This window comes from Melitaea cinxia, chromosome 14 (assembly GCF_905220565.1).
Source record: "Melitaea cinxia chromosome 14, ilMelCinx1.1, whole genome shotgun sequence".
NCBI classification, from domain to species: domain Eukaryota; kingdom Metazoa; phylum Arthropoda; class Insecta; order Lepidoptera; family Nymphalidae; genus Melitaea; species Melitaea cinxia.
Window position 1 is genome coordinate 15,845,738 of NC_059407.1, and position 14,644 is coordinate 15,860,381.

The 14,644-nt window shown below is 35.6% G+C and overlaps 1 protein-coding gene across 1 annotated transcript; it reads right to left on the minus strand.

Annotated features, from left to right (window-relative positions):
• Positions 1–248: 248 nt before the first annotated feature.
• LOC123659450 (piggyBac transposable element-derived protein 4-like) lies at positions 249–2,024 on the minus strand. Its single transcript, XM_045594665.1, has one exon. It carries the CDS (start codon positions 2,022–2,024, stop codon positions 249–251), a length of 1,776 nt encoding a protein of 591 aa, XP_045450621.1.
• Between the last annotated feature and the right edge of the window lie 12,620 nt (positions 2,025–14,644).

The window sequence follows — 14,644 nt, forward strand, 5'->3', positions numbered from 1 at the left end:
TAATTCTGAATATTGCTTTATATGATCAAATAAAAAAAATAAAACAGAATTTGTTTTACAAAATTTTATTAACTAAAAGAATAAACCTCTAATTTTATGTAACAAAAATCAACTCTTTAAGTTTAAATCAACAATATCAAATTTTTTTGGTCAATATTGAAAAGGTTAATATATTAAAATAGTTTAACACAGATTAATCAACTTACAGACTATTTATCTTTGGATACAAAAAAGAATATTGCTCCTAACTACTCAGTATTTGTGCGACAATTTTCGCATATAAAATTCGCGTGTTCCAGGCAAATGTGACTTGTGCAAGAGGCACAAGTGTACTTAGACTTGCGATCTTTTTTGCTCGGACATAAATAGCAACGCTTTTTTATGTATGAATCAGGTCTTTTGGGTGTTGGCTCGGAGGGTTCACCTATATGAGAGCCAATTCTCTTACGTAGGGTAGTTGACAGACGCATATTATTAAGTCGTTCAGTCTGATGTGGAGCCGTCAATGCAATGCCTAATTTTTTTATAAATTGTCTTCTACTTGCAATTGCACCAGGATTGTTCAACATGTGAACAATTTTCGCGTTTATTCCAGCGGTGTTGAGAATCCAGAAAAAAATTGTCAGTGGCCATCTTTTCGAGTTTCGAGATACATCGTATGTACGTATCAGTTTGTCCACGTTATCTACGCCACTTTTTGTTTGGTTGTAGAAGGTTATAATTGCAGGTTTTTGTTGATCACCTGTTTCAAGATCTATCTCGCAATCGTGGTGGTATGACGACAGCATGAAAACATTCTTATTTCGTTTTGGAATATACGATAGAATTGTCATATCCTTTTGAAACCCAAAAAGTGTGGTGTTCACGTCACGTTTTTCTTGAAACTTTGGTGGAATACAAGCTTTGTTTCTCTTCATTGTTCCCACAGCCGTCAATTTATGATTTTTCAGTAGGTATTCAAACGTGGGATGGCTCGTAAACCAGTTGTCCATCGTTACGTTTCTTCCTGTTTGAGAGATTGGCTGTACTATACGATCAACTATATCATGGGGCTTATTGCTTACCTTATATGGACCATCTGGCTGTTCTCCTGCATATATCTCCATTTTCAGAGAATAGTACGTTTGGGCATCAACAAGGGCTATAATTTTGATTCCATACTTGGCTGGCTTGCTGGGTATGTACTGGCGAAACCCACATCTACCACGAAAAGCTACCAGCTCTTCATCAATTGTTAAATTTTCGTATGGAACATAGACGTCTTGGCAAATTCTCACAAACTCTTCAAACAAATATCTGATAGGTGCCAACTTATCAATTGCTGATCTTTCTTCACGCGTGTCCAAGTTATCGAATCTCATACAATTAACAATGAACACAAACCGTCTCAAACTCATCGTTATTCGAAATATGTCGATGCCTGTTCCGTCATTTGCCCACAAATCTTTTAGGTTTTGTCTTCCAGATTTGAATAATCCAGCCAAGAAGAGTAATCCAATAACTGCTTTTAGTTCACTTAATGTGGTGTCTGAATAGGCATATTCATTCGAAGTGTTGTTAATACCCTTCCTCACATTGCGAATCTTACTGTTAGTATGTTCTAGAATTTCACTTAGCATACTTTCGGTGACAAACAGATGGAAGCAATCGAGTTCTTGTTGGGCATTTTTTGCATGAGGTTTTACTCCAGGTATTCCCGTTATAATATTTTCTGCTCTTGTGCGGACGCGAGAACTCGGAGGATTACGGTACCATACTGTGTTATCTTTACCTTTGTAAATTGATCTGCGAGCAAAATTACTCAATGGCTGAGACATCTCAACATCACTGTTATCGCTGTCACTATTATTTGGTTCAATAGGGTGTTCATCCTCTTCTTTCTCGGTATCATCTGAATCATGTTGGATACTCACGTGGTCCGACTCGGCACCACTTTCATCAAAAACTACATCCTCATTTTCATTTTCATCCAAATCTAATTCTAAAAGTTGTCTTATTTCAGTATCAGTGATTTGTCTGGCCATTTTTATCTGCAATAATATTATTTACATGAATAATTTACAATAAAAACACATTACAACATAAAAAATGAAAATAATTACTTACCAATTAAAAGTTACGTCGTGTGCCTGGTCGGGTCTCACGGACCCGTGCGTACAAAACATGCGTGTTACTGCTACGGATGCGCGTTGCGGACTGCGGAAGTGGTGGCAAAATGGCCGCTAGTCTATATCGCGAAGCTACTCAGGAGCGCATCCGGCTAGGATACGAATTCGAAGAAATGTTGTCAATTATTTTAAGTGGCGGGTCTGTCAGACCCACCAGGCACCCTAAGGGTTAAATGGATTACGTGTTATCATTACATTATATTTTTTTATATACAGCAAACATCTATATGACGAATATAAATGTCTGTCGTGAGCGGGGTTTGAACTCGCGACCGGTGGCGTAACAGCGTCGCGTCGTATTACACTGTTTGTTTAAAAACAAACAGTTAATACGACTTTAAAAATAATAAACTCAAACATAAACCTCAGAAGAAAAGTTAAATTTTTCCTTTCTCTTTTCATTCCACTTTCTACTTATCTCGGTGGAAATTACAAACAACGTTCATTTCAATGTTTTCATACTTTATTTTTAGTTTTACGATTGTGAGAAATAAGAATATAACTTCTATTTATTAGCAAGCAACATTGAAAATGTTCAATATTTCATACGGCCATTATATATATAATAACAATATTAATAATTTAAATATTTAAGAAGAATCAAATATTCAAAAAGAAAAAAAACCTAATTTCAGACTATTTAGTAGAAAAACTTTACTTTATATGTATCCTTTTGAGATAACGCGTTAGTATTTAAAGCTGAATATTGTCCTAACAGTCAAGGGTTCACTTCCCCAATTAAAAAATTCATACTTATATATTTTCAGACCCGTAATAAAGTATGTAATTTCTTATTGAAGGCCGTTTATTGTAAAGCTTTTATTAGCCGTTTATTTGTTACGTCGACAATATTAATAGTCCCTGAGTTAATATTCAAAACACCCGTATATTTATTACGATAAACTTCATCACGTTAATTAATGTTCCTATTTTTAATTATTATTAAAACGATAGAATCAAGATAAACTAATTAACATTCTATTAAAGTAAAGTGAATGTTTGTACATGTGTGGCTACGGCACTAAAGAATTTAGCCACCCCCTCTCTTCCCGTGGGTGTCGTAAGAGGCGACTAAGGGATAACAAGGTTCCACAACCACCTTGGAACTTAAGAAGCCGACCGATGGCGGGATAACCATCCAACTGCTGGCTTTGAAATACACAGGCCGAAGACGAGCAGCAGCGTCTTCGGTGCGACAAAGCCAGTACTGCGGTCACCAACCCGCCTGCCCAGCGTGGTGACTATGGGCAAAACACATGAGTTCACGTTATTTTTGGCGTAAACTTGTGGAGGCCTATGTCCAGCAGTGGACTGTATAGGCTGTAATGATGATTGATGATTGAATGTTTGTATTAAATGTTGTGGCGAGGTGGCGAATGCTAGCGCGACCCCATCTCGCCCCACCAAGGCGGACGACTGCTCACGCGTGGTGACTTTTAGTCAGTAGGAGCCTGACATAAACCTCTGGCGCCCCTGCGCCGGTGGGTCTGAATCTATGATGGATTTTCCCCACGTAAAAAAAAGATATTCGCTTTACATTTTTTTTTGGAATTTACTCCTTCGATCGATTCGAGAATCGATTTTCATAAAAAAACGCCCGGTATGAGTAAAAAAATGAGAAAAAAATCTACTGCATGACCTCGTTACTTTTCTTGTAACTTATTTGATTCGTTTATTTACCATTTGATATGTTATTAATCTTTTCTTAGACTAGTAAGAATTTTTGTGCCTATTTAGACAGTCGATCTGAAAGAGTACTCCTCCACTCCAGTCGTGCGATTGAGCTGACTGACAGACACTTTCTTTTTCTTGTAATCTTGGTATTCTTGTAAATATAGCTGCATATAAATTATCATAATCGAAATAATAATAGGTATTATTTCCTGTCAACCTGCAGTAAAACAAAATTCAGACTTTTTCCCTCATAGCAGAAAGACTCAGCTCAGCAATGGGACTGCTGATACGATTATGAAATCTCAATTCTGAACGCATCTTATTTGTCATATATCTGACAGTGACAGACATGTCGTAGAGTAGATATGACAAATATTATACGTTCTGACAAGAGATATAGTGGAAGCTTGATTTGTGGTATGTAACTTCAATGGCATTTCGTTATACATACTAGCTGTACAGTGGTTTTTTTACAATTCAATAACGACAAAACCACCACCACGAATTCTATTACATAGACTTTTATTTGATGAGAACAGAGACTACAATATAATACTTTCTAAAATGTCGTAATTTACAACTTGTTAAATTAATCTGTAATTATATAAGATAACCCGATAATAATCAATCGGTTTTTTTCATAAAGTCTCAAAAACCAACCGAATTATAGAGCACTAAATGCATAACGTAAACCGGAAATGACGTTGCAGCAACCCTTATCTTTGTGCCACTACATTTATGTCCCTTGATACCTGCTGTATCCGAACAACACAGATATACAAAGATAATTAATAATTAATCTATACATACAGATTTATAGACCTTTTTTTCATACTTCTAGTTCAGCAAACAAGCGTATGGCTCACCTGACGGTAAGCGATTACCGTAGCCTATAGACGCTTGCAACACTAGAAGCATCGCAAGCGCGTTTTGTTGCTATAATAAACAGCTTAATGTCTGCGTTTTAGATCTGTACATATTTTTTAAAGAAAATGTACGTTTAAAATACATATATACTCGTTTATTATATAATTATTATATGTATATACATTTTCATATGTACATTTAATGTATACGCTTCAGCCTGCAATATCCCACTACTGGGCATAGGCCTCTTTCCCCGTGTAGGAGAAGGATCAGAGCTTAATCCACCACGCTGCTCCAATGCGGGTTGGCGGATATATTCCCTACTTTGAGTAACGATCGCTATCAGGTGTACATGATAACAACCGGGACCGACACCTTAACGTGCTCTCCGAGGCACGGTGGAGAGACCCACGCGGACTGCACAAACACCCAGACCACGGCAAACACCTGTATGGCCAATACAAGTGTTTGTCATGTGCGAGATCGAACCCGCAACCGCCAGCGCAACATACAATTCATGGCTGTGACCGTTGCGCCAACGCGGCGTCAATGTATATTACACCTAATAATTAAATGTATATTACACCTAAACTCGAAGCAAGAAACGACCACACAACGCTGGAGCGGAAGCCAGAGTCAGCTCACTGCACCATCAGGCCATTCAAACATCTTTCACATGAATTTAATAACATAGAGCCTATTAAAGCAATTAATTAATCTCTTTTGAAGAGGGAGGTCCCCCTTTGTTAATTCAGTCGATGCCATAATTCTTGACGCGTAATTAACAATGTAATCTTTGTGTAGCGTCTTATTTTTAACTGAATTCAAATAAATACCTTTGCTGACGAAAAACTGTGTCTATCTGTGTGCGTTTACATCAATGTGTTTAGAACAATAGATATCATTAAAGATAAGTCATACACTACTCGTCAAATCTCGCTCATATTTAAATGAAAACAAACGACAAGCATCAGATTTTGAAAATAAAATTCTTTTAAATTGAAGTTAAAAAAGAGGAGGCCATATTGAGATAGATAATAAGTGAAATCACATCTTGCTACGACCAGTAGGAGCTGAGCAGCGCTTGAAAACATTGCAGACACGAGACGTGGAACATTAGGAAGAATTTTTCTTAACACATCTTATAACAATTATAATTTAAAATAGCACTATATTACTAAACCAGATAATATTATAAAAAAGCCATAATAATACTTCAATAATGTAACGAAACACAGGTCTGCCACCCTGCATTAAGCAGCAAGCTGCAGCGCTGATTTCTATGGAGCCTAAAACGGGTCATGTATAATTGTGTTTGGTCGCATAATACAATGTACATAGACGAAAAAAAGTCAGTAAATTACGAGTTATTAGAGATATTTCAAAACGTTATCGTCAGATTTCGATCCAACTTAAATGACAATCAAAAAAAATCATCGAAATCGATACACCCAGTCAAAAGTTATGAAATAACACAAACACACAGAAATAAAAAAAGAATGTGCTTTAGACCACACGACTGAAGTAAAACTTCTTTAGCTCCTTCAGTAATATGCGAACGTAACTCTCTCTCTTTCCATCTTCACTAACTTATATCTCCCTCTCAACTTCCGTTCGCCTCGCCTGAACACACTTTTCTTAACGCTCTCGTCACGCATCCACCAGTCAAGTCCTTACTCACCAAATCAAGCGTGTCAAACAAATCTTTTTTTTTCAAATCGGTTAAAAATTAAATTACATTACAGATATACAAATAATAGTTCTGCTAGTTTAATGCGAAAGAGGCCGCAGGTGGAAGTTAGTGACTGATAAAACTTGTTTACAGCTTGAAACATAGCCTTTCCTACCATTGTCGAGCCCTTAGCATTGAGATACGAACGTCAAACCCAGCACAATGGTCGTAGGTCGCGCATTGTTTTAGTGACATTTGCGTAATGACTACCATTACACCCATTGTGACGCATACACAATACACGCTGATCGGATCAGACGGGCGACTGTCGCAATATAAATATTAAGACAAAATTGCAAAATTCGTTAGTCCAACTGTCGTACAATTTAATAATAATTTTGAATTTTTCGATTTTTCGTAAGTTTACTATAAGTGTATAATGGTTACATTTTTCTAACTGTAAAACAAAAATTAAAACTTCAAAAATATAAATAAGTTAATAACATAAAGTATAATATTTAGCGGTGATTTCGTGCTCGTATGATGAAGTTTTATTTACATTTGGTGTACTTGTGTATTTAAAGTCAAATAAATTACAAAAAAAAATATTTTTAATTTTAACTTGAAGTCTTAAATTAAAAAATCCAGTAACGCGTATTTATAGTTTTTGACTGAAATCGCAAATAATAACGATTCATAACATAAGCGACTTCTACACCTAAAACAATTTAATTTACCCATCCAAAACAATATATATATATATATATATATATATATATATATATATATATATATATATATATATATATATATATATATATTACTTATATGTAATGGCGTCGGACCTACTAAGCATTTTAAGATGCATTTTAAATATACACATATCCCGCTTTTAATACAAAATATACATACAATCACTATACATTATTATCACAAGAAACATCCTAATTGTTGACCCATTCTTAGTAATTATAACATAGTTCAGACAAACTGCAGTTAGCATTTAAAATACGTTGCATTCTTGAAGTACCAGTTCGTGATAATTCACACAGATTATAATATAAAGTAGGTAACTATTTATGTGTTGAAACGTCGTTACCATAATTGTTCGCCGCGAAGAATATTTATGTTCAGAATCAACAAAATGCATATGTATGTTCAAATTTATAGATGTACCGCGAGATTTCACGTTTATCATTATCATATATTCTTTATTGTAGGAAAAAAAGCAAAAAAAAGAGTGTGCTTAGACCACGCGACAGAAGTAAAACTCCGTTAGCAACAGACCTGCACAATAGGCCTGCACGGTGTCTTAGATATATGAAACGCAACTGGCTATGAGAGAAAGAGAAAAAGAAAATGTGCTTGCACCTCTCTCTCTCTCTCTTGCTACGTTCGCCTTGCCCGATCCGTCCGTCCCGATACTTCTCGTAATACTCTTGTCACGCATTCGCCAGTTTAGTTCCCAATTACGTAATATTTAAAATAAAAATAAAATGTTTGTTTCCTGCTTCACTTTTATTAATTGTAACAATAATGAAAAATGCTTAAATCCTAAAGAATAATTTTTGGTCATGGGTATGAAGATGCAGAAATAGATGGATAAAATCTTGAAGAAAATTGATGTTCTTATGTTGAATTGAAAAAAAAAATGAAAACAAAATCCGATTTTACTCAAGATCTTCATCTAAATCGATCTTTTACCAATTTTTAATGTCTTTAACTTATCTATCACAATTTTCGTAAAACGCAAACTCTTTAAGACAGTCTCGAGACAAACGCGTCGCGTCTGTAATCTGCGCTAATACGTACGTACACTCGTATCGACATTTCCATTGTAAAGTTCGCTGTTACCGAGTTACGGCCTCGTCTGAATCGACAAAAGAGGTAAAGATTTCATTAACAATGAAAGTACAACAATACGGAGATGTATCTTAAGTATTAATTTTGTTTTGTTCCCGACAGTTTCGTTAAAACAAAGGCAACCCAATTTGTACTAACTGCTAATGTAATAGAGGCTTAAATCGGTTTGCTTATGTAGGTATTGTATTACAGAGCTTTATCTTTTTGATTATAAATTTATTTATAAAACAAGGAGATAAGCCACAAAATTTTGCTTATTACTTTAAACTAACCGGCAAGAGTTTTAATAATCTATATTTATGAAAAATGAGGTTTGTTTGTCGTACTAAAACTCGAGGACGGTGCAAACGATTTGGCTAATTTTGGCTTTGAAATATTTGTCCAAGGAAAGCTCAGAATGTGAAAGTAGCGAAAGCAATTATTTTATTTACGCATACAAACTTTTCGTACCTGTCCAACGAATCCTGCATTCGGAAATTGTAGAAAGGAATGTTTCAGCGATTTAATTTTCATTTTTAAAAAAATTTTTAGTTTTTTAATTTGTATAATTATCCACCAACCAGCAGTAGCGCAGTGAGGTGGATTAAGCTCCCATCCTTTTCCTACATGGAATGAGGTCTATGCCCAGCTGTGGGATGTTATAAGCTATTACTTTATTTTAAGGTGTCACATAAAAAACTGTATTCGCGGATAAACATGTAATATACGACTATAGGACTATACTCATGTGGGGTCGCAAACAGAAAATAGTTTTGTTCAAAGAACTGCTACACTTAAAATTATTTGCATTGACTAGTCCGTAAACGCAGTTTGTAGTATCCCTAATTTCTGCTCCGGGGAGCTCCTTCTCAGAATCCTTCTCACAAGATTCGATTACCGTGATAGTCTGGATGTAGTATTTATATAAAATTTGTATATATGTATTATCATATGTATTATCTTATATATAAAATTCCCGTGTCACAATGTTAGTTACCATACTCCTCCGAAACGGCTGGACCATTTTTATGAAATTTTGTGTGCATATCGGGTAGGTCTGAGAATCGGCCAACACTTTTTTTCATACCCCTAAGTTATACGGGGGGAGGGGGTAAATAACATATGTGGAAAAACAACGTTTGCGGGTCAGCTAGTTTTTATATATATTCTTCGAAAATAACAATTATTTATATCTGTGAGCTGTTCTTACCTTTATAAGTAAGCATTAAGTTGCTTACTTTTGGGAACAAACGAGCGTGTGTGTATATTAAAGATATTTAATTATATTTTTTATTTACTAGCTACCCGGACGGATTTCGTTCTGTCAAAATTTCATAGTAATTTTTTTTTCAATTATTTGTTAGTATTAAAACCTTCCGTGGGCCTTAAGGAACATACAAAAAATAAATAAGCCGAATTGGTCGAGCCATTCTCGAGTTATGCGCTTTATATTCATTTTTATTTATATAGATACAGATAATTTAAAAATATTTCCACGAAATCATTTTCCAAGCCGATCTTACTGTACATACATTTTTATTTCCTGTTGCCTGTTCGAGGCATAAGTCTCAAAGCGAGGACGTGCAATTTGAGATAACAAGCTTCCACATCAATCACGAAGAAAACAAAGAAAGAAGAAGGGAACACAATAGTATTAGAATTCCGAACAAAAGTTACCGATGTAGTAGCGACTTGCAAAATAAATGTTTAAATATGTTACTTGAAGAGTGAATTGCTATTTTGAGATACATATAATTGTGTTTTCTTGCAAACGAAAAAATAAACTGACTTCAATTACATCAATAAATAATACAATGTAAGTAGACGAAACAAATTAACAAACGCACTAGTCACCACTACGATTTTAGAGGATTTCCTTCGATTTCTCTGGAATTCCAACATCTGATCCTGCTTTTCTTATCATGGTACCACACCTGGGATATCTCCTTTCCAACAAAAAAGAATTATCAAAATCGATTCATAAGCGACGAAGTTATCCCCGAACACATTATATATATATATATATATATATATATATATATATATATATATATATATATATATATATATATATATAGATACATAGATACTGTCGAATTGAGTAACCTCCTCCTTTTTGAAGTCGGTTAAAAAAACTAAAATAAAAAATAAATAAAATTTTTACTTTAATTTTTTAATTTTTTTTCAAGTATTAAAACCTTTCGTGGGCCTTAAGGAACATTAAAAAAATAGCCGAATCGATCGAGCCATTCTCGAGTTATACGCTTAGCAATTTATTTATACAGATACATTGACTTCACTTGTGCTGCCTAATATATGCCTGATAATATAATAATGCCTGTAGACACCTGCAACACCAGAAGAATTGCAAACGTGTTGCTACGCTACACCCTCCGGCGCGGGGGCCCCGGAGGGGATTCAGACTCCTACTGAATAAAAACTGCCACGTGTGTCCGCCTATGTGGCAGGGTCGCGGAGACGCTGTAGCATGCTTCCGCAAACCCCACCGACGCTTGCCCTTGCAGACCCACCACCCCGGTGCAAACCACCTCGGAAGGCGCGCTCGAACACGAAGCGCACTCTCCCCGACTTGGGACCGTGCAATGCGGACGACGAATCTCCCGACCCATCGCCCGCTGGCCCCCGAGGGCGGAGAGTAAAAACCGTGCCCTACGGCACCGCGCCCCAAGGACGCTATCACCTCGCGCCGCCCCGGCGCCCCAGGCCTAGCCCGGGCGCACAGTCCTAGCCCGAGGCGGACAGTGCCAACCGGGCTCGACAAAGGCCAGGGTGGCCACAGCCCCCCACACACGGGCTGACCGCGGCCTCGGCGCGAGTGCTCGCTTTCGCACGCCTTAGGATGGGCGAGCGAACGCAACGGGGGTCGTGCCCAGGTAAAAGTCCAGCAACTCCTCGGCCTGGGCCCCAAGGGCCTGGATGTTGCCGACCCTACCCTCGACCCGCCCCAGAAGCTCTGGCCACCTTACTCACCACTGGAATATATCTCTAATTGAGAGCAGTCTTATTTAGCTGTGATCTTCTTTAAGATTGGGGTACTTTCCCAGACAGGAAACTCTAAATTTTGAGTTGAATATATCATGCAGCGTCAAACTGAATATAATATTGGACATATTGGTAAAATTAATCCAAATCTTATCTTTGTACGTGTACACACAACCTACCCGCCGCACAAGCCCGCACAAACATCAAAACGCTATATTTATTATGTAATTTAAATAATATATGTACATTACAACAAAGCTTCACGTAACTGAATACGTGAGGTCGTGTAACTATAATTAATAAAAGAACAGTTACACGTAAATAATTAACCGGCCAATCAAATAAAGAAAAATTAACATTCCAAATAAGAATAAGAAATAAGAACGATATAAGAAATAAGAGATAATAAGAACAATATTCATACCAAAAGCAAATATCGACAACGATCGTTCGATTGAGTCGCTGTAATAGGATAATTGCTTTAAAATGGCGGCATGACAGATTGTAGGAGACAAAAAATTGCGCCGGCCGCTAATCGATGCCATTACCTTTGTACGGTCATCGGGCACGCGGCACAGAGTCGATGACACAACGAAACTGCATTTTTTGTATATTATACAAATAATACATGTATACACACCACACAGGCCCAAAAAAGTGATTTGGGCGTATTGAAATACATAAGAAACGAGTAATATTAGTATTATATTTATAGTAATATTTTTTTTTTTTTTTTTTTTGATCTGCATAAATGCATTTTTTGTGATTTTTTAGGCATTTTTGAAAATTTTTAAGAGTTTACTCAAATTTAAGGGTGTAGGAACCGAACGGAACCGAACATTAGATGGTTCTGGTCAAAGGTAGATAGCACTTTTGTTGGTGGGACTGTTATTAAATATAAAACCCAAGCTCGGAGAAAGAAGTCTGCGAAGGTTTTGAAACCCGACTTCAAAATAATGAATTACATTATTTAGTGTATTTACACTTGGTACAAATAGAGAGACGGGTGAATAATATTTTCTCATTTTTTTACTTAAAGGTATTTACATAACACTACATCTGCCTATCACATTTCCTCGCACTCAGTACTCTATGCCTCAAAAATCTTATAAGGCGATAAGTCGACAAAAAGTTAGCAATCGAGTTGCGTTTACTCGACAATTACTTAGCGACGCGACGCCTCCTCCATCTACGAGACCCGCGCCGAGCTGCGAGAACTGGGAACCAGTTGAATGATACGCTCTTTATTAATGTAGGGTTCCTTACGTACAAATAGTAAGCTACTATTATTAATAATAAATTGTATGTAAGTTTGTTTGTTACTAAATCACGCCAGAAACTGTAAAATAATCTGAACAAAATTGGACATAGTCTGAAATTGCATAAGATTACTATTATATATTTAATCTTTTAAAATACTTTAATATTTAATATTATGGAAACGTCAGCAATGACTGGTGTAATTTATAATAATAATAATATTTACTGTTCTAGTGGCTCACAAAACTACAATGTAATCATTGTAAATGAATTGACAGATAAAATATCGAAAATCAAGTGATAATAAATCTTGACTGAATAACAAAATATTGCACTCTATCAAAACTAAACACTAATTAGACATATCTAATTCTATTTTAACAGAAGCAGTTAGCTTAATTTCACTAATATAGCCTAATGGAGGGCTCGCTATACTCAATATAAGCCGATACTAAAACAATAATCTATTCATTAGTACTTGTAAAAGCCTAGATAATGTAGCCTGAATATTTAACAAGGCTTTGAAAGGATTATAGGTACTAAATGGACCTTCGCTTTAACATTGGCACTACATGAACCAACTATTTTTGACAGTGGGCAGACCTTGCTTTTCAAGTCAGGCTTGAGAGCGCGATTCCCACCTCTATCTGGGTGTAATATATACTCGTATTATATACATTTATATTAAAAAAAACATATTATAATACCATTTGGCTCCTTTCTAAAACAAAGGCATTAAATTACCTTAGGAACAGACGACTTTGTGTGTACGTTAAACAAATAATTCGGTTGCCCATTTTCAGAAGGTAAGTAACAATTACACAGTAAGGGAATATTTTTTTTAAATATCTAATATATAAAATTCTCGTGTCGCGGTGTTTGTAGTTAAACTCCTCCGAAACGGCTAGACCGATTCTAATGAAATTTTCTGTGCATATTGGGTAGGTCTGAGAATCGAACAACATCTATTTTTCATCCCCTTAAGTGTTAATTTTTTTTTTAATTTTTAGATAAACTATTTATTCTTTATTTTATTATGATTTGGCGTTGAAAAATAAATACAACCCTAAATTTTCACCTTTCTACCATCAACCCCTATTTTTAAATAGCGTTTAGCGACAAGACAACGTTTGCCGTGTCAGCTAGTATATTATTTGTTTTATTGTACCACGACTCCATTTGCATTTTGAAATTGGACAGCCGAATTATATGGTATCATTTATATTATATAATATTAGTAGGGTAATAATAATGCACGACAAGATATATCCTGCTCAAAATTCGGAGCAGCCTCACTGGGGAAGTACCTACAGAAGATCACAGCTAAATGATACTGCTAACATTTGTTTAGTGTTGTATTCCTGTGGTGAGTAAGGCGACCAGAGTTCCTGAGGAGGGTCAGGGTGGGTCAGGTGAGCCGCACGCTTGTTTAAAACTTTTAACATAAAACAAATTTCGTACAATTATTATAAAATTAAAAAAAGTTTATATTTCATTAAGGATCTTTAAGAACAAGTCATTTTTAAATCGAAACTTTATTAGTAAAAAGATGGAATGTATAATCGAGACGAGAATGTGGGAAATCTCGGACTCTTTATCTTTTAGCACTGTATCACTATACTAGAAACTAGGTTACGTCTAGTTCAATTACTTTTTATAACAAATAAACTGTATGAAATCAAATAATTAGACATCTACGCGTATTTAATCGTATTTTTATAGTATAAGGTTAACTGTATGAACTGAATAAAATTAAATTAAAATTTCCTATGTTCGAGTAGGTTTTATGTTCACGTGAAACTAACATCCTGGTCGAGATTTATATTTTAAAAAGAATAAATCGGTGAAATACGAGAGTATATGTATGCGTTTAACGTTCGAATGACTGCACTTTTATTTTGCGCTCTCTACCGTCAGAACAAGGAAGAATTTAATAAAATTTAAAATATTAACATCAAACAACGAAAAAAATATGAAGTTAGAAAAATTGCCAGCTAGTAAGAATAAAAGTAAATAATCATTATATAGCTAACTAGCGACCCGCCCCGGCTTCACACATGTGCAAAAACTATCAGTTTTCCTCTTCTATATTATGCACGTATTATTTAATTACCTTCCTCTCGAATCACTCTATTTACTAGAGAAAACCGCATCAAAA

Excerpts from the sequence above, each read along its gene's own strand:
- LOC123659450 (XM_045594665.1), bottom strand. The coding sequence starts at position 2,024 with ATGGCCAGACAAATCACTGATACTGAAATAAGACAACTTTTAGAATTA.